This window comes from Nannospalax galili, unplaced genomic scaffold (assembly GCF_000622305.1).
Source record: "Nannospalax galili isolate Female #2095 unplaced genomic scaffold, S.galili_v1.0 scaffold155, whole genome shotgun sequence".
In the NCBI taxonomy this organism is placed as follows: Eukaryota; Metazoa; Chordata; class Mammalia; order Rodentia; family Spalacidae; genus Nannospalax; species Nannospalax galili.
The window spans coordinates 9,462,673-9,488,596 of NW_008339923.1; the positions used below are offsets into that span (position 1 = coordinate 9,462,673).

The following is a 25,924-nucleotide window of genomic DNA, read 5'->3' on the forward strand; positions in this document are numbered from 1 at the left end:
AGTTTGAGATTTCTGATTAAAATACAAACTCATAAAGCACATTTTTTCCTATAGTGACAAATTGAGTTTGTGTTTGTTGTGTGGATATTAATATGATAGAACTAGAGGAGACAAAACAATACAGGAAACCTGTATCATGGAACCTCCTTCCTCAGGTAAACACACTTCTGTAATAAGGCCTGATGGCCACAGTGGGAAGATATAATTGACCTATGATCATGGACTCAGTCACATCAGCTGTGACAATATGCATTTATTCTCAGTGTCTATAGTCACAGAAAGGAAACAGCTGGATGCATCTCATGGGATGGTTCATCAAGCACTGCACATGCAGGGCAGGCAAAGCAGCCCCGGGATCTTCCTTTCAGTTACACAACACACAGCACATGAAGCCTGCGTGCTCTTAATCTTAGAGAAGCTTTGAACTTCAGCTGACAAAATTGCTTCTTTCCCATTAGGTGTATTCATTTTAAAATAATCTATTGCCAAGCAGATAGATGAATGAATTTCAAAAAAGAACTCAGCCATGAAAGGCTGAACATCTCTTACAACTGCTTTAAAGAATCAGAGGTCTTATTTAAGGTATAATTTGAATTTTCTTTAAGGCAAACATGGGGTTATACTTGAGGAAAGAAAAGGAGCAAAGCCATATTTATCAGCTCTGCTGACAGTCTTCACACCTGTAAATGCACAGTCACTTCAAAGACCAACATCTGTTCTGAATTTTAAGGCATGATATAATACAAAAAAACCCCTCCCCTTAAATGAGAAAGGACAGTAGCATTTAAGGCAGTGTTCAAAAACTGGAAGGATCACCAAAAATACTCTCCATAGGTCTGCACTGTAGATACTGCAAAGCAGTGGCTGAGATTACAATTCAAAAACAGCAAATGCATCTCTGGACATGTGCCCTAATAGTAGTTTTATTTATGCCTCTATTTGGAAGCATATGAATTTAGGGATGGAGTATAATATGGAAATTAGACTGTCTATCTGTATTCAACATAGTCGTAAAATGAGAGTAGTCCCTAAGACTTGCAATATGAGGTTATGTACCTGAGATACAGGGATAGAAGAAATAAAACACAAAACAAAAGAGACCTGTGTCTCTGTGTGCTATGACAAAAAAGCTGAGTGTTTGGAACCAGGAACCCCTGGGACCAAATGCAGGTTAGCCTGAGGACTGTGCCTGTACTGGGCAACCTTCATGGTTTCTTTGAATTCTTGTACCTACGAGACCCAAGTCTATAGTGGGAGTCAATAAATGATGGCTACCATCCAAACCTGCCTGTTTTGGTAAATAATGTTCTTGAAATACAGCCATACCCACTGTCTATGGCTTCAATCTGGTCCAACAGTCATGGTAAGAAGTTGCAACAGAAACTCTATTGCTCTGCAAAATCCTAAATGGTTTGCTATCTTTCCCTTTACAGTAAAACTTTGCCAACTCCCCATCTACAGAGTAGACATGATTTGACACAGTGCTTGGCACATGATAGCTCTGTTGATGAAATCATCATTACCAAAGATAGTAAGAGGTTAGGATCTTGAAAGCTAGGAATCAAATCTATTTTCAATTGCCCAGTTATGTTGACAAGAGCTTCATTTAGGAGGCAGAGAAGAGTCTCCATTTGTTATCTGTGGAAAAGTAACCCAAGATAAGTCCAAATTAAAAGACACTGAGATACTGCTTCTTTCCAACAGCAGGCTCTGACAATTCATGTGCTGTTGAGGGGAGTAAAACTGTTAACTTACAGAGGAGAACTTGGTAAAATTTATCCAAATTCTGTGTGAATTTGTTCCCTCATTTTACTTGTGAATCTATCCCTAAGCTATCCCTAAGATATACATGTGTGTAAGGCTAGTCATGGTGACTTTTTTTTGTATGTGTGTGTGATGGTTCATGTTCTCAACTTGACAGAACCTAGATTCACCTGGGAGACAAGCCTCTCGCCATGCCTGTGAGGGATTATTTTAATTGGGTTAGCTGAGGTGGGAAGACCCAGGCTGTAAGTGGGTGGGCAGCACCATAGCCTGGGCTTTGGGTCCTGGACTGAAGAAAAAGGAGAAAGCATGCTGAGCATGTGCATTCATCCCTCCATTACCTGACTGTGAAGGGATGTGGCTCCCTCAAGTTCCTGCCGCTTTGGCTCTTCTATGATGGACTGCACTTGATCAATGAGCTAAAATAAACCCTTTCTCCCTTCAGTTGCTTATGTTGGAGTATTTTATCACAGCGGTAGGAAAAGAATTGATCATTTCTTTTATATGTTTGTTCTGTCAGTTTCTGTCAGTTCCTGTCAGTGTTCTGTCAGTTTGATCAACCAAATTTTCAATAAAATGAACTAGCAAAAATATGCTTTGGGAGTAAAATAAGATAAAAACTACCTCCCTCTGTTATAGTGATCACATCTACATTGAAGTTTCCACACAGGATGCCATGAGTCCCTGGGAGGAAGCTGTCCCCTATGGCGCCCCGCACAGTTCTAAAGGCAGGCAGCTCAGGGGCAGCAGTGTTGATGGACCTGATGCTACAGTGGTGAGTCGTCTCATCCTTTTCTTTCAGGGAGACGCTGTTGTGGAAATGCTTCTGGGTAGAAACAACAGGAGTTCAGTATTTTTTCAGAGCTGATAAGCTATAAGCATTTTAATAATTAAGAATAATCAATATAAATACAAATTTATATTATCGACATATTCAATATTAATGTGATTGCTATATTAAAATGAAGTGATGAAGATAGGAAACAGTCGCCTCTACGTGCTGTAACTCTCTAATTATACAGCTCATTTTTTAATACTGTTTCACTGTCCAAGAAGCATTTTCACATAAGCTGTTCATCTACTCTTTAGTTCTCTTCTGGATATAGGCAGGGAGTTTATTTTATTTACATTTTTTATTTATTTGCATTTTTGAGACAAGATATCATGCAATCCAAGCTGTCCTCTAATTCATCATGTAGCCAAGGCTGGCCTTGCAACTGCTGATCTTCCTGATTGCATCTCTTAAATGCTGAGATTACTAGACAAGGATTTTATCAAACAAAGCTCTAACTTCACAAAGACAGAGATCAGAGACATAAAAGGAACACCTGTCTGAGGTCACACATTTGCTGAAACAGTGATGAAAAAGACTATTCATAATGGAAAAACTGCTTAGAATAAAATGGAACGGCAGTAGCTAAGTGGGGGATATGCTGCCCCCTGCTTACCTTTCAAAGCCAATCTGTCGGAATGTCTTTTCCCACGTTGAGCCTGCAAGGGAAGAAGTGCGCAGTCAGTACACCCACGGACTCCATTCCGTCCTGCTACTCCACAAGCATATGGATGCTTGTTTTAACATTTCTGTGAAATGACTTGTTCCCTCTGAGTCCTCACTCCCCACAACCAGCCTACAGGTAACCTTTGTACAGCTTTGTTTTTTCATTTCATTTTGTGTTTAATTGATAATGTAATAATGATACACAGGATAATTTGATTCACGACATCAAACATTTGTAGTAAGAACAGTCAAAGTCTTCACTTGCAGTTATTCTGGAAAATATAGTAATTTCTTGTTAACTATAGTTAAATATTGAGTTTATTCCTCCTATGAAACTTAATTTTCTACCTGTTGACAACTCTTTCCCCATCCACCCCCCACCCTCCAAATATAGGTAACCACCATTTTACTTTCTTCTTCCATGAAGTAAGCTTTCTAGACATCACAAACTCAAAAATGAAATTACAAACTGACCCAACAATCACTCTAGACAGCTACATGTGTCCTGTTCAGAAAAATAGGAGCAAAGCTCTCATTAAAAATACTGAAATGAGGCTGAGGAGGTGGCTCAGTGGTTAAACTTCTTGCACAAACATGAGGAGCTGAGTTCAGATTTCTAGAACCGATGTAAAACGCTGGGTGGTGTGGTGTTCTGTAGGTAATTCTAGTCTTAGTAGGTGGAGATAGAGGATCCCCAGGGCAAGCTGGCTAGTGAGACCAGCCTATTAATGAGTTCTGAGTTTGATTGAGAAACCCTGCCTCAATGAATAAGGTAGAAGAGCAATCAATGATGATTCCTTACATCAACTTTGAGCCTTAGCATGCAGACACACACACATGCACGCACGTGCGCGCGCGCGCACACACACACACACACACACACACACACACACACACACACACACAAATGGAAAAGGAAAAATGAAATGAAATGGCAGTCAAGTCATACCCTTTAACATTCAGCTTTTAGTCCCAGGGAACATACTGTAAGCAGCTTGTCAGGAGGGAGGATATTCAAGAGACCCTGTGCTACTCTCTTTGACTATCCTACTATCTAAACAATGACCACCCCCCTATTAAAAGGTCCTAGTTATCCTGTGCTGGGGAAATGAAAGAGGAATAGCTTGCCTCTCAGGAATAAATTTCACATAGCTCTACTTGCAGCAGAGACTAGAAAGGAGACAAGGAAGTCAATAATGGTGAAACCACAGTTGAGACTTGACTGCTTAGTTATGCAGGCTTCTTCTCCTTCATTTAAATCTAGACTTCATGTCAGGACATAGAAGATAGATTTAGGGACACTAGAGGCCTTCATTTGGTTCCCTTTGTGTGACCCACACTGAATAAATCTCTCATGTTTTTCACTATTTTTTAAAACTTTTATTTACGTGTATGAAGTGTCTTGCCTGCTTGTACGTTAGTGCACCCATGTCATGCAATGCCCACAGAGGTCAGAAGAAGGCATTGGGTCCCTTGTAACTGGAGTTAACCGATGGTCGTTAGCTGCCATGTGGGTTCTGAGAACTGAGCCTGGGTCCTCTACAAGAACAACCAGTGCTCTTAACCACTGAGCCATCTCTCCAGCCCCTGATTTTCACTATTACTTATCTTGTTAACTGGTGTATTTGGGATCGGTGGCTAAACCTGGTCTATTGAGGCAGCAAGAGAGCCCCATATATTGACCCTAAAAACTCCTTAACAACTTAGGACACACTGTGAAACTCCAATTATTATGCACCGAGTTCTTCTCTTACCAAGGTTGGAGAATGAAATTGACATTAATAAAATGTTTTGTTTTGTTTTTGAGACAGGGTCTCCCTGTAGCCCCAGCTGGCCTGAAACTCACTACGTAAACCAGGCTGGCTTTGATGGATCTTACATTTGCCTCCCAAGTGCCGGGATTGATAAGGGTGTGTGCCACAATACCCGTTGTTTTTTTTTTTTTTTTGTTTGTTTGTTTGTTTGTTTTTTGTAAGTTTTTAAGCTAAATATTTTAATAGAAGAATACAATATGATATTTGAAGTCACATGAGGTATAATACAGTTTAACATATTCAAATCACAATCAGCTCATCAGCTATGTATAGAAAATGTGTACAATTTTTCTTTTTGATAATTCTCCACGATAGGCAGATAATAAATAGTCCTCTGGGGGTATGGCATTCATAAATGCTAATTTTTATTAAAGATTGTTTTAAATATAAATTCTACATGTGTTTAAGTTAAGGGCTTGTGATAACCCATAGTGTCTTACATTTCCCTCAGTTTCAATCTGTGACAAAAATATTTTGATTTTAGTCACTATGACAAGCAATTCTGTACCTTGCCCTAAATTTGTGAGTTGTGGTATGCATCAAGTGATAACCACATTAGATCACTGACCACTGCTGAAGGGAAACTGCAAGCAGGAGTGAAAGGTTCTATACTGGGCTTCTGGGGATCACTAAGAAAATGCTCAGTTGATGTTCCCAATTCCAGGTAAACTAAGATGGCACTGAAGTTTCTCTCTGGAGCACTCTGCCTGAAGTGCTTTGTCTTCATGCGGCCACACTGAGATGCCCAAGTAGCCCAAACTGGGCTTCCTAGAGAGAGAGAGGATTATACATGCCCAAGACACCCCGCAGGGGGTGAGGGCGGTCTTAATAAATCCAAAGAGAGACTGAACTAGCGTCAAGGAATCACAAGACAGACCTTCACCAGGAGGTTGGGTCTATGATAATTGGTCATGATAGAGAGTTATAAGTAATTTTTATAAATAACAAAACATCGAATTTCAGATATGAATGGCATACTAATTTAAAACAAATTCAGATTTATTTTCTAGAATGACAGTTAAATTCCAGTATGCTTTGCTGAGTGGGACGCTGAGCTAACCAGGCCAGGAATATCTCTTGGCCTCCAGCCCTGGGAAGTGGCTTGCATGTAAATGTCTTCTATGCTGCAAGTGTCTTGCAAGAGAATGGAGATCTGAAGAGGATGGTCTGCTCCAGAAGGGAAGACAGGGCAGAATGCATGGCCTGTGGGTGGAAGCCAGGCTGCTTCAGCTGGCCAGGGCCTAGACAAGACTTCAGGGGCTGTGAGTCCAGGGAAGGAGAATCTGATGGTCAGGAGCTGACCGAGCTTAGGGCTGAGAATGGGGGAGCAGCAGTGGTGAGAGGGTTTGATGCTGTTCGTCCCGACTTCAACTTCCAATGAAATCCAAAATTCTAAGTTTTCTACATTGCCATGTTTCCCCAGATCTTGTCAATACATTTTCATTTTTTTTCCTTTTAATTATAAGACAATCTTTTTCTTTATTTCATTTATTGTTTGTGTAAAATGAAAATGAAAATGATTTTGAATGTATGGCTTTAATTAATAGGACCTATCTTTCTGAAAACTGTAAATTTATTCAAACAAGCTGGAGAAATGAATAATGTTTGGTGTAAGGCTTCTAACACTCTTTGGAATAAACGTTGTTGAGCCACTGGACTAAGAGCCATGGTGACATCAGAACATCTTTCTGTTCCGCAGCATCTCAGTGTCTCTCATACTATGGACTACTCTCATACTGCTTTTGCTGTTGGTACCTGCTAACCATCTGCAAGTACTGGGAATAGGTCTGGATGTATTAAAATATGGTTTCTGCCCTTAAGCCTCAAATGCCTTGGAGGTTTGGATTTTTATGTCTTTTGTGAGCACTTAGTCATGATGAAACAAGAAATTTGCAATAAATGGAACAGACATATTCAGATCCTTCAGATCTTTTGGCACTGAGCATATTTTTGGCAGCTCATTACTCAGTTGCTGGGGAATTTTTTAAAGCTATTAGCCATGGTCTACATGGTAAGTTGATCTTATTCTCCTTTGCCAAAGCAGTCTGCCATGTCAAAAAAAAAAAAAAAAAAAAAAAAAAAAAAAAAAAAAAATCTCATAATAAAAGCGATGGAAAAAAAGAAAAGAAAAAAACAAAAGCACATGGCTTGAAAATCCTTGACTAAAGGATTTTCAAATGAGATTCACAAGGGTCCCTCATCTGTGGTTTCCCTTCAGTAGTACCAATTACTCACAGTCATCTGCAGTCTAAAATATTAAATGGAAAATTCCAGAAATAAGTGGCTCACACTTTGAAATGGCTTTCATTATAGTAGATGGCTATCATTGATCTATTTTGTCACCTGTTACTGTTGTTAACCTTACTGCATCTGATTTAGAAGTTATACTTTATCATAGCTATGCGCTTAGGAGACAACATGGCATTTATAGGGCTCTTCTCAGTTTCAACATCCCCTGGGAGTCTTGGAATGTACCCCCAAGTGTAAAGGGGACCACTGTGCCCTACAGAGCAGTTTAAATCATGCCATATTTCCCAGAAAAAGCAAACAATAGCAACAAAAGAAAGGAATCCATTAGCATACAGAAAGGAATAGAGTTTGTGGCAGATTTTTTCCTTTCTAAACCTAGATGATGTAATTAGAAACAACTAATTATATTTTTTAAATATAATTTTATTTTTTAAAAATATTCTATTTATTATTTTTATTTTATATGTATGAATGTAATGTGTGGAAGTATACCAGTGTCACGCAGTGCTCTCAGAGGTCAGAAGAGGGTGTCGGATTCCCCTGGAACTGGTGTTATAGATGGTTGTTAGTCACTATGCGGGTGCTGGGAATCAAACCCAGGTCTTCTGCGAGAGCAGCCAGTGCTCTTAACCACTGAGCCATTTCTCCAGTCCTGATTCCTCACTTTTAAAAACTGCCCTTAAGTACACTAATTTCTTGTTCAATAGCATTGAAAACTAGCATGGAAGATGGCAGAGCACTGGGGACAAGATGGTGTCAAATGTCATTTACCTAAGAAGGGAGTTCCAAAGTCTGGTCTGTGTATGCTCCTGATGACAAATGCTCCATAGAAACCCTCAGGGCTGACTTTCAGGTGACTTCTAGGTGAACTGATTGTGCTGTCTCCTCAAAAGATATACCAGAAACTGTTCCTTTCACCCAAAGCTTCTCTCTCTCTCTCTCTCTCTCTCTCTCTCTCTCCTTCTCTCTCTCTCTCAATTCTCATCTTATAGTTCCATTTTAAAATTACATTTATTATTTATTTGTGTGTGTGTGTGTGTACACCACAGTACATGTGTGGAGGTTAGAAGATTCTCTCCTTCCACCATGTGGGTCCCAGGGATCCAACTCAGGCCGTCAGACTTGGCAGCAAGTGCCTTTACCCACTGAACCATCTTGTTGGCCCCTTATTAGTGGGCTTTAATTGATACATTAATTTGGGGAAAACATCAGTTCTTTTTATTTGAAATACAGATAAAATGGCTTGAAAGTCTTTTAAAATGCCTTCACTACTACCCAATACACTACATTTGTTTTATTCTAAGTCAACAACAAACCAGCTTATATTTATAATCCACAGAAGGTATTAACTTTATAATGCTTTTGCTAAATTAATCTCAAATATTCAGTGATGTCAGTACTACTATCCTATCCCACTTTCAGGTGAGAAAACAGAGGGTTTGGGTCAATGCTATCTTCATTCTTTATCAAATATTGGGCATTGTATTCTGCTAGAGACTGAATGCATACTCCGAAATTCGTTTGTTGCTAACAACCCCAAATTCATGTTGGTGGTATTTGGAGGTTAGGTCTTCGGGAGGTTATTAGGATCCGTAGTCATCAGAGTGGGGTCTCCCTTATGGTAGTAGTGGCTATGTAAGAAGAAGAAGACTGGAGCAGGCACCTTGCTCTGTCTCACACGAGGATCTTCCCCATGCTACGGTACAGCTTGACACCCTCCCAGAGGCTGGCTCTGTGCTGTTAGACTTCCCAGGCTTCAGAACAAGGAGCTGTATAAGCTTCTGTTCTTTTCATTTATTTTTATATTATGTGTATGAGTGTATTGCCTGCATGTGTGCAAGTGCACCCTTGTTATGCAGTGCCCACAGAGGCCAGAAATATCCTCTGGAACTAGAATTATGGATGGTTGTTAGCTGCCACGTGGGTGCGGGGAATTGAACCTGGGTCCTCTGGAAGAACAGTGTTTCTTAACCACTGAGCTATCTCTCCAGCTCCAAACTTCTGTTCTTTCTAGATGACCCAGGCTGTGATGTTCAGTTTTTCCTTATTCTTCCTGCCCTTATTTTCTTTTCTATCACGTCTCCCACTCCATCTGGTTATAATATAGAATTCGATGCTTTAGTCCCCTGAGCTCTCTGGGTCTGATTATTAGTTTTAGAACCATGTAATTGGGTAGGTTGAACTATCTCATATCAAGCCTGTGGGTTTCACTGTTGATTTTGTTCAACACTCAATACGCACAGCAGGGCTTCAACCATACAAGTAAATGTAGACAAAAGGTCGAGTATGAATGTGTAGTCTGTACACACTGGAACCAGTGTGAGTATTTTCCTTTCCTAGTGTTTCTGTAGTAGCAGTTTAAAGCCATAAAGTCTGTAACTTGAAACCAGACCTGCAGATTCCAGCGACCACTGTTTCTGCTAGTCTGTATTTCCTCAGACAAGTCATGGGTTTGTCTCTTTAACATGACATTCAGGGATTTTCAACAGGTCCTTTCACCTCACAATATCATTTTTTATGAATGTTACTGTCAGAAAAGCAAACTTCTCCATCTTGACATCATAAATTGAGACCTCCCTTCATTATCCTGTCTCCTCATAGATGACTTTTATCAGCCATTCTTTTAATCAGTTTATTACCCAACTTAAAATATGGAGAAAAGTACCTCTGTGTTTCCCATTTAGCTTCAGATGTAACAGAAAAAAAAACAAAAAAACACAAAAACCCAGTGCCAGCCAGACAAAGAGTAGATTTCATCTAGTCGAATGGTTTTACGCTGTGTGTCTCAGTCATTGTGATGCCTTGAACTTGAGCCTGCCTCTGCTTTTTTTTTTTTTTTTTGATATAACTAGCAAAGAAGGAATGGTAATTCATGAAGTGATGGATTTTGCCAGTAAATTCCTATAAAACAGAAGTATTTTCGTATACCATGAGACCTCCAGGCAGGTGAACATACCATCTGGCATAGAAATTGGTGACAAAGTCCTCAAGTGTCAGGAAATTATTTCCCATAGTCTCTGCCAGAAGCTTCATCTACACAATTTTTAACTCTTGAGTTTCAAAAGGATTTAACCATGAATACAATATGAAATTGTAAGAGAAAATAATTTTGCTTTCATTTGACCAATAGTGACATTTTATTTTGTGAATCTTAACATGACCTTGTAGTGAATCTTAGCTTGAATCTACTTAACCAGAAATGGTTCTTCCAGGGGGTAACTTGTGCCCATGTGATGTGATTTTCCCCAGTCACACAGCAATTGAAGAATTTTGGATAAATAGTAACATCCATGATAATTTCCAAGTCTTATTTCCCAGATGAGATTTGCCGTTAATGAATTAAAAGTAAGAGTGAGGTGAGAAGGCTGGACATGGAGCTCAGGGCTGGGCTAGCATGCTTGAGGCTCTAAGTGTAGGTCCTGGTGCTGTGAAACAAACAAAAGAAAAACAAAAGGACTAAGAGAAGTGTGGCCCTGCACACCAGGGGAGCGGGCTGCTCTGGAGGCCAGGATTGGAGGTTTGAGTGAGAACTGCTTCAAAGACTCCAAATGAAACCCCAGTAATGACAGCAACAAAGTAAAAGACAGAGGTAGGAAAAATATTCATCACCATTCCTTAATTAATAGTCCTCCTATCAAATGACCATATGATTTTTAAATAATATCATTTCCAGTTCACTGAAGAGTCCCATTGTAATTCCCATCTCCCCTGGCCTGGGATTCATATCTACACAGCACTCTCTTCAGGTGTGGGGTACTTGTCAGCACGTTCCCACTTTGATACCACTTCACTCTCTCTTTGTCAGAATACATGCTTAGCAGCTTTTCAAAATGAGCAGCTTTACGTTTTTCCTTATTCACAAAATAACCAAATTATAAAACCTGAAAATCCTAATAATATTCAATCTTTATGCATTTATATCTACACATAGAAAACAGCATCCAATTTTGAATGCTACTACTTAGTCATGTATACTGGAGTGCCTTCTATGTTTGTAAGCAGTTACATTTATGCCTAAATAGGAATCCACAATTTAATCAAGTTAAATTTCTGAGTAACCAATAAATACATAAATTGTAGAACAAATAAATATTTTATTAAATAATGTCAAAATGCTGTCTCCAAAATTCATTCAAGTTCATGTACTTGACTGAATTGAGTTTTATATTACCATTTTTACCTTTAAATAAACCTCATTTTTCTTGATGTGGTGGTACATGTTTTTAATCCTAGCACTTGGGAGGTAGGGGCAGGTGGATCTCTGTCAAGGCCAACCTGGTCTACATAGTGAGTTCCATGCTGGTTGAGGCTACAGGGAGACCCTGGATCAATTAAACAAACAAACAAACAAACAAGGCCTCCTTTTACCTACGTGTTTATAGCTAGTAATGAAATTAGTCCAGCAGCAATTCTGCTACTTCTTGGTGAACTACTTTTGTGTTCCTTGCTGCCTGATATAAATGTCTTCTAGTCTATTGTGAAAATGCTTCATTAATCCCAAATATGGCATTTTTGCAACAGATACATTTTCCATTTAGGTTCAGAATTTCAATCCCTATTTTTTTTTTTTTCTGAGAGCTGAGAAAATATTTGTAATTAATTGACTTCTATTATTTTGGCTATTCAGGTTTTCTAGTTACATGTTTCTTATTAAGTATATAGAAACAAATGCTATTTTTATTTCTTTGATAGTCATGAAGCCTTAATATCCAATCCTCTCAGTCTGGGATTCCAGGAATGAGAGTGGTGGAGGCTGGGCTTTCCTCTAAACTTCTCTGTCAGTCAGAAAAGAGTTTGCATCTACCCTGTGAGGACTGGGACAGCTCCATTCACAAATGCACATCCTTCAGAGATGGCACCTAGGAATGGAGGTTTCAGGGTTTCCTTTTGAAAATAATGCATTCAAATTACTCTACAATGAGACACAAACCCCCTTGTTAGCCAATGGATTTTAAAAAAATAAATTTTGATTTTCAGTTTAAGATAGACTCTGGCAATCTGAATTATACACAGATACACATATGCACATACACATACATACAGAAATATATGTACGTATACATACACAGACACACAGAGACACAGATACACAGATACACACACACACACACCTCATAGAAAACCTATTTTCAAGAATCTTACAAGAACGTTTGCTGACATGTCTATTTCACTGACCTGTGAAGCTCATTTATAGTATTCTATTCATGTTTCTCATGGAAACAAAGCAAACCAGCCTTAAAGCATATACAAGTACATCTCCTTGCTTCCCCACTGTCTTCTTCTATTTCAGAAATACAAGGTTCACAGTGAACAAGCAGGTCAAACTTTATCTTCTGCACACAGGTGCTTTGAGGAGATCACACATTTTCTCCATCAGCGTCATCCTACCTTACCCTGACCTTCCTATCAGAGCTGCCTTTTTACATCCAGTCATGTACTCAGACACAACTGAGCAATGGAGGGGAATGTGTTTGGGGAGTGACTGACAGGAGGGCCCCCCAAGGAACTGTGTGTCTTCTGGGAAACAGTGGCTTGGTCAATAAAAAGCTATAAGAATAATTATGGGCTAAAAAATTCCTGGCAACTCCTCAGCATGAACAATGGAAATAGCCTAAATATGTACAATTATAAAATGTTTACGCATACAGTTCAAATTTAGTGACTAGTATGTAACATTAAAATTTTTATGCTGATAAAGACTGATGAGAAAACAGAGACTTACGGTCTTTATATTATTAGTAAAATTAGGCTTGACATGCTGTCACAACCAATTTAAGCCCATTCAATTCCCATGACTCGGAACTTTCTATTCTTTATGATTCTAGTTCAGCAGGAATGTTTACATTTTTTAACACAAGATGGTCAGGAATAGAATCTGGAGAAAACCCACAATATTTAAAGAGCAAGTCAAGAAAATAAATTTGTAATTTATTTTAAAAATAAAACGGAGGCATAAAAATGTGATGGGAGGCATTTTAGGAGAGAGAGGCCAAGTTCAGTGAGAGTACTGATAACTGGTGGGCCTCTAGGGGAGACTGGTGACTCAATTCAGGAACATTTTAATAGAGGACAGGTAGTGGCTCCGTGAAAGAGCACTTGCTCAGCTTGTTTGACACCCTGGTTTCCATCCTCAATGTTGCAAAAATAAATGAAAATTTCACTGGCGTTCTGGAAAGACAGGTGAAATAGCACTGTTACGAACAGCTGGAAGCTGGGAGGAGGACACAGAACCAGATTTCTAACTTAAAGGCGAGGCTTAGTAGAAGCAGAGAGGGATGATGGAGCAGGTAAAGTTGGAGGGACAACTGGTATATGAGCATGGACAAAAGACCCTGAGGTTTTAGGATTGGTAAAGGGGAATGGTGAAGGCTGAGCAGAGGCTGAAGACTGAGAGGAAGGGAAGTCCCAGTTTCTCAGTAGCAGAGAGAAAAGGCAACATAGGCAGATGACTCTGTGGGCAGAGGAAACAGGGTTGTGGGACCATATACTGTAAGACTATATCTACAGCAAGGGATGGGCAGGCAGTGGGTCTGTTCATGCAGAAATGAGCCATGGGTACCAGAAAAAGTCTCCTGGTGGATTACTCATTTGGATAAACACTTGTTATAAACAATCTGTGTAATGACTATTCTTTTCAGGGAACCACAACATAAAAAGTACCAACACGATACAAAATAAACCATTTGTTTTAGACAAATTAGAAAAGCTATAAGCATGGTTATATTCATCATTATGAAGAATACATACTGTATCAGTTTAGAATGCTGGGCCACCTTTGAATTGGCCCTATGATATGTTCCGTAAGCTATGCCACCCCAAATCAACTTCTGACACCCATTTGCTCATTTGCCTTCTGCCTGTTTCTAATAGAAGTTGACTATAAGACATTTCCAGTAACTGTAATTCCAGTTATTTCAAAGCCAGATGCAGGTGAGTTTGATGTCTCACAAGCATCACACATGCCTAGAAAACAGACTTCACAGTTTGATCACACTACTTTTATCTGATATATGAGTCCTTCAGTAAACTTGGAATCCTAAGATGCTTACTTACATAAGACTCTAATCTGCTGGCTCCTATATGAACTCCACGAGATGACTTGTGATAAAAATGTTAGGAAATAAAAACAGATTTGAAAATAACTTAATAAGTGCAAACCACTAGAAAATGTGAATTATGACAATTCCCAGACTGTTCTTTGCTGTTGCGCTTTCAGGAATAAAGGTAACTCATAGCATCCTGACAACCCATGAACAACTTTGATTATAGTCCAATTTATCAGAGGAAAGACCTGAATCAAAGAGGAAACAAGGTGGAGAACTTCAGACAGAAGACACTAGGAACTTGGCAGTCTTGATCTTATATGACATAGTATCTTCATGAGTTAATATTTAATTCACATGTACTTATTTTCTGGGTCTCTTTGTGGAGGGCATCAGTAACACAGCTTTCATCCTTCCCTTCACAGGTTTGAGGCCCTATATGTCTTGTGTCATTTTCAAGCATGAAGCTGATGTCTTCTGTTTCAGGATGCCAGTGTTGTCTCACAGCCATTAATCAAGTCAGTACCTGTAGCTCTGGCAGGACAGATGGCAATGATTCAGTTCTTGCAGCAAAATGAATTCGGCTTTGTATCTGCATTCCTCTGTTTGCCATGAGTCAGCTATGGGGCACAGCTATAGGTCAATGCATCATTAAAATTAGGGTCAGCACCCCTCTGTACAACTACAGTCAAAATACCTATGTGGTATCTGGTACAAAGAAAGTTTTAGATAAAGCTACCACTAACACAAGTTTCGCAGCTAATATTGTTTTTAAAGATTTATTCTTATTTTTATTTATGTATAGTTGTGTGTCTATGTGAGTGTATGCCACATGTGTGCAGGAGCCTCCCAGAGGTCAGTAAAGAGCATCTGATCCCCTGGAGCTGGAGTGACAAGCAGTTGTGAGCCACCCAATATGAGTGCTAGGGCCCAAATTCAGCTCCTCTGGAAGAGCAGACAGCGTTCTTCTCTCTAATCATCTTTCCAGCCCCCTCAGTAAGTTAGATTTTTAAAGTAAACAACACTGCAGTGGAGTCAGTGATCCAGAACCTTTGGACCTAACTGTTCAAAATATCAGCCCAGTTTCTTCTCAATTCTGCCTCCCCCCCCCCCATATCACATTTAAGGTGAGGAATGAACTGCAATCTGAAATTCCTTTTATATGTGCCCTTCATTCACTGTCAGCCATACTGCCCAAGTTGGCTGCCATTCCCACAAAGAAATATGCATTTCCTCATTTTGGGTATGATGTGGTTCTTTCTGGCTGGTTTCCCACTGTGGTTCAGTTTGTATTCCCACCTGAGTCAGAGAACTGGGCTCATTAGTCTTCTAGGGCTGGGGCCACTTCTGGCTGGCTGCTCTGATGCTGGATGTGCTGGAGGATGGATGTTACTTGGGGTCTCCGCCACTCCGTTCAGAGGATTCACATTCATAGCCTATGGTAAGAGTCTTGATACCACAGATAGCACTAAATACTAAATACTAGGTCTCTTCCCTTTGAATTTCTGGTTGTTACCTATTCACCACGCACCAACCAGTAACTGGGTGTGATGGTTAATTTAAATTGTCAACTTGATAAAATCTAGAATCACCTGGGAAGAATCTCAGTGTGGGATGGTAGACATCAGGTTGGGCTGTGGGGAACTGACTTTATTATGTTAATTGAAGTGGGAAGACCCACTCCTGTGGACAGTATCATTTCCTGGGTTTTGGTTCTAGACTGTGCAAAAATGGAGAAAGCAATCTGAGTAGTAAGCATGCATGGATTCCTTCTCTCTCTGCCTTTGACTGTGTATGTGACTAGCTGTTTTAAGTTCCTGCCACCTTGACTTTCCTGCTATGATGAACTTAGAATCGTGAGCTAAAATCACCCTTTTCTCCTTAAGTTGTTTTCTGTCAGGGTATTTTTATCACAGCAACTGGAAATGTAACTAAGACAGTGGGACACATTTCTGATGACTGTGTTCTCAACTGAAAAAGCACTGCTCAATCAGTAGAAACAGAATCAAATGGGAGGCCAGAAATCTGGTCCCAATAAATGGAGTGTAGAAGAAAAATGAGGAAAAATACACACAGCTTGGTGGAAGCCTCAGAAATCAGACTCCATCTTATGATAAACTGAGCATCTTTTCTTCTAGTCCTCCACTTTGGAGAAAAAGGAACAGCTAAAAAGAAAACTGGAAACAAGAGTCAATGAAAAAATATGATGCCCGTGTTATTTTCTTCCCAATCATCACATCCTGTACCCTCTCTCCAGGACCTTCATGTAGAAATGTGCAGCCAGTGCCACTCTGGGGCAGTTTCTAGAGGCCAGGAAGACCAGGGTGTCATGCAACAGTTTCAGCACCAGGGATTAAAAAGCCTGCGCTGACTAGAAAGCACCAGTCATCTGGATACTCAGATGAACGGGTCTTTCTTCCTGAAGTTTCGCTGCACATGACCAGGAAACTACAAGCCTAATGGTTAAGCATGTCTGTTTATCTGGTTATGGTGGCCATACTCAGGCCAGTTGAGAGGCTGAGGCAGGAGGAATAACTGAGCCTAGGAGTTCAAAGACAACACGGTGAGCCTGTTTCAGTTAAAACAGGGAGGGAGGAGAAAGGGAAGGAAAAGGGGAGAAGGGGAAAAATCGCTTCTTGACATAAAACCCTCCTCTAACTTGTTTGCAAAAACGAATGAAAACTTTTATGTGTTGCTATTTTTCACTTAGAGGTCAGAAAACACAAACAGAGCTTTGTATTGGTCATGGGTCACACATAGGACAAAGAGGCAGTCAACACACTTCCTGGATGTCTCTCGTTCCCTCCAGAGACAGCAGCCACTTTCCCAAATATTGGCATTGCATTTGCCTTTCAATTCCTCAGATGTCACAGTTTCATTTATTTATTTTTTAAGTTAAGACCCCCTGAGTTTTTGGTCCAAAACAGCATCTGTGGGGATTCCAACTTGTACACAGGAACTTAAAGCAGGTTAGGCCAACAACTGGGGAACGGTTTCCAGAACTCCCTAAAGGTCTGGGCTACCTAGGAAACAGCCATTGATGGCAAGGGCATCTAGGCTGCCCAAGGATGCTTGAGAAGAGCTGATATAACACATATTGTAACAGAAGAGACTCTTCTCCAGAATCATGCTTTTCAGTGATAGATATTGGGACTATTACATTCACACACAAGAATGTCTGACTAATCTCTTGGCCCATAGCAGGGTCTCTTAGTTTTAAATCTGAACCAGCTGACAAGTAATCAATACACATTTAAAGAATGCAGCATGCTTCCAAGTGACCTTTTAAAAGCCCACAAACACAGAGAGAGTATTTTCAAATGTGAGGTATTAAGTAGAACCCAAGATGAAAGGTAAGCTTTCTGCACGTCTGTGTTTTTCTGTCTGTCTGGCTTTGTCGTAGCCATGCACTGTCTACAGCTCACAGGCATTCTGGGGGTGACAACAACAGACAGTTCCCTTATTTTATCTTATTTTAGTCTCTTTATGTTTTAGGTCACATTAGAGTACAAACTTCATTTTTAAGGACATAAAATGCATATTGAAGAATGTAGATCCAAACCCCTAAAGAACTTAGATGTGGATTATTGCATTTAGTTTAGGAAAGAGTCAGAGTTCATGTGTACTTTTTAAATAAAAATATTATACAATGGTGCATGAAGTTCTACCTTTCCAGGGGACTCTCACATGGAAGTAAGCCAAGGTGGCTCACATTCAGGCCATTTGGAAAGAGAGGACAATGCCTTTGGCTTTGAAACCAGTGCTGGCATTTGCCTATTACTGAAATGAAGAGTCAGACTCAGAGGGAAAGCCCACAGGCTTTCAAATCAAAGGAAGACCATTGGTGATTTCCAATTCAGGAATACAGCATAGCATGAGAAAACCTCCCCTCCTGCCTATCAAACAAACAGCATTCATAAAAGGGAAACTGAGGCACAACATTCACTTCTGAGAGGGCTGCAGGGTGCTCGCAGCCTCTGGGAAGTGACCTAGTACATATAGGCTTGATTTGTGGCCTGGCAACTTCTCGGACCCACCTGATGCTGTTCTCTTCCCTTCTGTAGGAAGAAAGGCAGAATGTTATTTCATCCTTTTAATCCCTACGGCTCACAGGCTATAAAGAAAGCAGACAAAAGGGTTTGCTGTAAATGAATAAATGTCCTAGGTACGGAACAAATAATTTAGTCATGTGTGTCCAGGCCCTCATACCATCACATCCTACTCCATAAGTACGTTTTAAATTCAGCAGATTTTCCTGGACCCAGCACTGTGACAACCAAACCCCCTCTTATTTATTGCTGACCTAAGGAGATTTGTGATCACCTTCCTTGAAACAGCTATTTCTCCCCCTGCCAGCATATGTCTTCCTGGGCTGTAATTCAGAGCGGTGGAATGGCTGGGATTTTTTCATGTAGGATTTGGGATGAAAGGTGTAGAAGAATATAAGGTCAGTCACGGGGTCTGAAAGCCAAACCTTCCTCTGTCCTGGCTGTGCACACGCATTAACTGCCCTCTACCTTTATCCTTCCCTAATGGTTCAATTCAGATGCATTAGCAGGAAGAGGGGGAAAAGGGTTTTGGTTTGTCTCCTTGCCGACTCAAAGAGATTTACAGTCCTTCACTGAGCTTTTGGCCGACTGCAGTCTCCCAGCTGCTGCTGAAAAGGTATCCGAACTCCACTCTTTATGTAAACACAGTATTCGGGGCAGCTGCAATATAAATTAGAGCACAGAGAATAGTCTTGTTTATATGATGAGCCCAAACAGTTCAGCCCACTACCCTTCTAAAAAGGAGAGCACTACTGGGAAAAAAAAAAAAAAATGAGTGAGCAAATGCCCACAAATGCCCGGTGGTGCTGGGCGAATGGGGCCATCAGGTTGCCAATAATGAAGGAATTCAGAATGGTGAAGATCCGAAATTGTAGTGAAATATTTGCGTATTGCAACTGGATGTAGATACTTTGTCCTATATCTTCAAGTGAGATTGGGATGTTTAAACAGAAAAAGGTTCTTGCTATCAGCTTAATACAAACAACTTCCTATTCAGAAATTGCATTTTAGACCATTTCAAATAAGGTTTAGGAAGGAAATTGGCTTACCATCTTTGAAGGCTGGGGAAGGAAGCCACTGTGAGATATCTTGACTCCCTTACCTTCTCTGTCCATAGCTGCCACCTCTTAGAACAGTAACTGCTAGCCCCCTGCCCAAGTTTTCTCCCTCGTATTTAACAGAGCTTAATACAGTAGCACAGCACAGAAAGATGGAATGTTAGTCTATACATGTTTGGCCTAAGTGAGAGCATGAGTTCACAAAAAGCAGGCATGGTATCTCAGCCAGCAGAATGGGCAGGGCACCACTATTCTGAGAGTCCCCCCTTCTGTCACCATGGATGGAGCACACATGACCAGTTACTGTATGAGGGTCTCTCTTATCTTCTAGAAAAAAATGACAAGTGTAAAATATTTTGTCAAAATCAAATACAATAGTCCCACCATCCACAGGGATAGGTACAACACCCAACCCAATGGATTCCTGAAACCACAGATGCCACTTAATCCTATATACACTATGTTTCTTTTTTATTTTTCTTTTTTCTTTTTTTCTGAAGCAGTGTCTCCCTGTAATCCCGGATAGCTTGGAACTTACTATGTAGACCATGCTTCCCTCCATCTCACGGAGATCTGTCTGCCTCTGCCTCCTGAGTGCTAGGATTAAAGGCATGTGCCACCATGTTCAGCATGTTTATATATATATATATATATATATATATATATATATATATAGAGAGAGAGAGAGAGAGAGAGAGAGAGAGAGAGAGGGAGGGAGAGGGAGAGTAATCCCCTCTTCTCCAGGCTGGTGGATGCCCGAGGCAGTGCTAATGCTAATCTGACAAATAATACATATATGCCTCTGGTAGTTTCATTTATAAATTAGACACAGGATTAACAATAATTGTAGTAAAATGAAACAATTATAAAATATGCTGTATTAAAATAGTCAACATGACTATTCTTGTGATTTAGAAACATTATTAGGTAAAATAAGGGTTTCCTGGACACAGCACTGCAATAGCATGGCATTCCAGCTGACCAGATGAGTGTTAGTGACTCCTGAGAGGGTAGTTCATATAGTGTGGATACGTTGGACAGAGGGATTTTCATGCTCTGGGCAAGATGAGGCAGGATGGTGTGGCATTTCATCACATCTCTCAAAAAGGTTCACAATTTAAAACTTACCAATTTTTTATTTCTAGAATTTTCCATTTAATGTTTTTGGACCACAGTTGATCTCCACTGACTGACAAAACAACAACAAAACTGACTAAGCAGAAACTACTCACTGTGGGGAACTATTACAGATATAAGTCCTTATCATTTTGATTTAAAGGACAAATGTGCCTTAGGTGTTGCTGCAGGTAACCCAGGAACGCTCCCTTGGCTGTGTTTTGGTCCTTTCAGCTGAAAACAAATGAAAAATAATTTATTTTATACCATCACATTCTCTGTACTAGACTGTAATGATAAAACCAGTAACTGTAATATGTAGCTGTGTAAAGCACAAGTCACCCGTGAACAGAGGATCCGAGGTGCAGCAGCCGCCGAACTATAACTGTTCTGCTCCCTTCTCTACTTGTGTATCGCCTAGCTATCTAACAGTGCTTGATTCAATAACTGGAACAGGCTTTGTGATTTTCAAGTTTCAAACGCTTTTTCTTTGTATAAAAGTAATGTATATTCATCTAGAAAATGATTAATGCTGACATGCTGAAAGTTTTAAAAAATATTTATATTTTATATGTATGAGTATATGTGGGTACTGCCCTCTACAAGAGCAGCCAGTGCTCTTAACTGCTGAGCCATCTCTCCAGAACCATGAGTGTTCATTTAAAATGATGTTAATACTGTGGGGTGGTGGTGGTGGTGGTGACAACTGTGATTTTCTTGGTATGTGAGTGAGGATGAGTAGCCATTGTGACCCCTTTACATCAAGGATCAAGACTCAGTACTCACTTCTGGGTCCTAGAACAAGGCAGACTCAGGTGGATGGCCAGGCTCCAACACTGAGTCTGGGTCCCAGGTGTGTGCTCACATTGAATGCAGCTCTCAGGCCAAGTTGCCTCGGGGAAGAGAAATGACAAAGGGGCTTTATGATCTGGCTCCTACCCCAAGTCAGGCAGAAAATTCATTTAAAATCCCATTTTGAAAGATTTATTTTTGTTATTTTTAATTATGTGTATGTGTTTTTCTTGGGGGAGGATGTACATGTATGTGCATGCAAGTTCCCAGAGATGCCAGAGGCTTTGGATCCCCTACAGCTGGAGTTTCAGGCGGTTGTGATCCGCTGAAGTGGGTTCAGGTCCTCTTCAAGAGTAGTATCCACTCTTAACCACTGAGTCCCTCAAATCTCATTTTTCAAAGGCCAAGAACACTTGTTGATATGCCAAGGAATTTGGAATGATTTTGCTTTGTTATCTGAATCTTGTGCAAAGAATTAAAGATGGAGTTGTACAGACATTGCCAATATTGTATGTGTGTATGTCTGTGTACATGGATGTATGCATGTATATGTATGTGTGTTCCACTGCACATAGCAAACAGCACCTGAATCTAACCACTCAGACCCAGGGGCTTAATTCAGATCTCTTAGAATGAGGCCAGATCCCTGGACAGTGTCTCCCACTATGTCTGAGAGTCCTGGTTCTTTAACTGTTCCAAGGCACCGTCTAAAGCAGCAGAAAGTCTGTTTTCTTACACAGCTTCCCTCTTTCCTTTTTTTTTTCTTTTTTATTTATTAGGCAGTTGTAATGTATAAGATGCAGCTCAGTGGTAAAGTACTTGCCTAGCATATGAGAAAGAGCTGGGTTCAATCCCCAGAACCACAAAAATAAATAAATTAGTTATGTAACACTATGTGGCAGGCATTAACTTAAAGCTTTATACATATTAGTCCATTTTATTACATATTTTTGTCTACTCTAGAAGATATGGGCTATTATTCTACCTATTTTATAGATGTGGGAACTGACTTGGCCAGAGTCCCACAGAGTTAAGCAGGAAGTCAGGGTCCCTAGGCAGGATCCATGGCTCTAAAATCTGCATTCTAACCATGATGCTGCAGTTGCTTCGTTGGTCAAACTGTTTGCATTTGGACTGTTACCTATTTTTAGTAAGCTGACCATAGCCGTTACCATCAAAAGAAAGTCTCTTTTCTGCATCTGAAGATTGCTATGGTAGTTTTGCTGGTTTGGATCTGGGGACAGCACACGCTGGGGACTCTCAGATGTTTCTTGTCAAACCCACAAACTCATGCCTAATATCCCTTTGCCTTCAACAAGCCTGTATTGTTTCTCTTGTAATGAGTGAAGGGAAGTCAAGTAGAGTGGCCGCTCTCACAAAGCCCAGTGCTGCTGTGCCGAGGAGGGTCAGCTGCTGGCCACTCATGGGCAGCATTAGGAGAAAAGAGGCAGAACTTGTGTCTTTAAAGAAGGGTTCTGGCAGAATTCAATGAAACTTGAGTACTTGAGAAAAGACTGCTATGAGTCAGGTAGATGTCAGTCAGTGTAGAGGTGAACAAAGTGACATAGAAGTTTCTTTTGAGCCTTAAGAATCAAAATTTTAGGAAAAGGAGATTTTTCAGTGCACATGTTAAAAAGAAAAGTGCCTGAGTTGGAACCACGACAAATCCTGGCTTCCAGTAAGGTAAAAAGAGTCACCAGGGTCACTATTCCAGAGCCAGGACTCTTAATTCTGATACCAGTAAAACAGTGCAGGGTAACTAAGCCTCTCCTCTCCTCAGGTATGTGGGGTCTCTTGCCTGGACAGCTGAGCACCCCCAGTCGTGGGGAAGATGAGACTCGGGCTGCCAGCTCAGGGTGCTCCTGCCCATGTGGACTTGGAAGAAGCACTGACTTGCTGCTCTCTTTCCTGTGACTTAGGAGGAAAGATCTGGCAGTGGATCATAATGGGAGGCAATTCACTTAAACTGCTAACCTACAACTCTCTCTTTTGTGTGATACTATTGGTTGAGATCTTTGGAGACAAGTGGGAAGTCCTTGCAGAGGAACCAGAATCCCACTTACTTTTCAGAGCAAGGGATGCGGCATTCTGTTGCAGTGACCTTTGGTGCCGCAAGCATGCATCTGTCTCCCCAGTTTTCTAGAACTCAAAGTGATGCTTCTTTCTGAAGCATGGATGCCTCTCCCTGGGGTTTTGCCTCACTTTTTCTCAGAACAATTCTGGCCTCAGACTTCAGAAACTGCAGAGTCCCCATTCCTTTAATCTTTTTTAAAGCAATGCAAACTTTACAGCTCATAAACCTTCACTGGGCTTACAAAGGCAGAGCTTGCTTTGGAATGTGTCCTGGAGACTGGACTCACTGAGATTACTTTTTAAGATATTTCTCCAAAATTTTTTTAAAAAAAAATAAGAAATGAAAGGAGGTCTCAGAATACCACGAGGGTGGTTTCATAAGCAAGCAGGCAGTAGCAAGCCTTGGTACAGCTGCAGACCAGAAAATCTTCCCTACACTGTGCCTTCATTCTGCTAATGTGGAGCTCAGCTAATCCTTCTGGCCAGCAAAAGTTAAAAACACCCTGGAGCTAAGGTATAAAGGTGTTCTGCCAAGACTAAAAAGCCTGGGGCTGGAATTCTCATGCCTGAATGAAGGAAGGAAACAGATGTCCTCTCTACAGGGCAGGCGATCAAAAGCCTAACTTAATGGGATGTACCTTTGCTGGAGATAAGAAAAACAAAATATTAGAAGCTATGTTTTGCTGGGTTCTACTCTGAAGTCAAAACTGGGAGACTACAGACAAGCATCCCCTACTAGCAGGGCAGCTGCTCTGGCAGGATGCATAGGAAGCCTCTGCCAGGTTCTGAGCACCTTTCAGCTTCCCCCTCTTTGTGAGTCTTCCAATAACCTGCTTTCCTGGTTTGCTATTGTTGTTATGTTTACTGAGACAAAGTCTTGCCGCTATGTAGTCTCCAGGAGAACCTCAAACTCTCGATGCTTCTGCCTCAGTCTTCACAGATCACAGATGTATAGCTACCACACCTGGCCTCTACCACTCTTTCTCTTTACAGCCTGGAAATGTGGGCAGATCTTAAACTTGTTTACTCTTTTTTTTTTTTCTTTTCTTTTCTCTTTTTGAGACAGGGTCTCCCTGTTGTCCTGGCTTACCTGGAACTCACTATGTAGACCAGGCTGCACTTGATCTCAACAGAGATCTTGCCTCTGCCCCTGGCCCTGGCCCTGGCCCTGGCCTTGCCCCTCCTGGGACTCAAGGTATGTGCCACCATGCCCAGCTCTAATTTTTTTTTTTTAGTGTACCCTGGCTTGTCTATAATGGCAACTCCTAAAGCACATGATCTGCCTTACTATAATCAACACAGATGATTTGAGACCTTGCATCTTAACCTAAACCTTTTAGACACTGTGCTACTTGGGTCACATGCACCCATGACTATATTGTCACCTGCCCTCAGCCACTCACAGTGGTTGGGAGTTTTAAATTGGGAAGATGTGGTTGGGATTTGACAGACTACTGGAACATCTATCTACTGTTACCCCAAGGGCAGCACTACTTAATTATAATTCGGTCCTTGCTTGTGTTCCATGAGACAGGGAAAACAACTTAAAACAATCCTGCATTAAATTATAGAGTCAGATTGGCATTCCGTAGGATTAGACCATTTCACTAGTGTTCCATCTCCCAAACTTTACTGACCTCCTTCCATGTATCTAAACTTCCAAAGCCACGTCTGGTCTTCCCTAGGAAGTTTGTAATGATCTAGGTGTCTTTCTGGTCTTCTTCCTCCCTAACATGACAGTTTGCTGAGTTATACTCCTCATGCTCAAAGGCGTTGTTTGGTTTAGGGTAAGTAAAGTCACATTGAAGGGTTTCTTTAAGAACTGCTTTAATTTAGTTGGTTGTGACACAAATAGTGGCTGTCAGAGAGTAAAGCAGAAACAAGAGTGTTCTAGTTTGTTTTCTTGTTGTGATAAAACACCATGAACAAAAAGCAACTTCCCTCCATCACCGGAGGGAAGCCAAGAACTCAAGGCAGAGCCCTGGAGGCAGGAACTGAAGCAGAGAGCACTGAGAAATGCTGCTATTGGCTTGGTCCACTGGCCTGTGCTCAGCCTGCTTCCTTATACAATCCAAGAGCACCTGCCCAGAGTGACACCACACACACTGGGCTGGGTCCTCCCACATCACTTACCAACCAAGAAAATGCCTCAAAGACATGCCCATAGGTCAATATAATAGAGGAAATCCCAGATGTGTCAAATTGACAACCAAAGCCAGCCATGACAAAGACAAATGGGCTTTCCTTAAGAAACTGTTTCAAATGACTATGCTTTGCTTCTAATAAATGTTAGCACCACACACAAAGATCCCATTTTATAATGAGATAAACTTGATAACTCCCCAAATAGGAAGCACGGCAGCAATGGAATAACAGGAAGAGCACCAGATTGTGGATCAGAAGACAGTCACTCAAGTCATAATTCAACACACAGACTAGCTGCAACCATGGCTGCTGGCCTCAGCCG

The 25,924-nt window shown here is 40.8% G+C and overlaps 1 protein-coding gene across 2 annotated transcripts in view; it reads right to left on the reverse strand.

The window, feature by feature from the left end:
- The window catches only part of Piezo2 (piezo type mechanosensitive ion channel component 2), a 442,859-nt gene that overhangs the window by 210,148 nt on the left and 206,787 nt on the right, over positions 1–25,924 (reverse strand). For both annotated transcript variants that reach the window (XM_008834681.3, XM_029564318.1), the window contains exon 4: positions 3,213–3,255. In XM_008834681.3, coding sequence (XP_008832903.1) covers positions 3,213–3,255 — 43 coding nt within the window. The remainder of the gene's footprint in view (positions 1–3,212; positions 3,256–25,924) is intronic.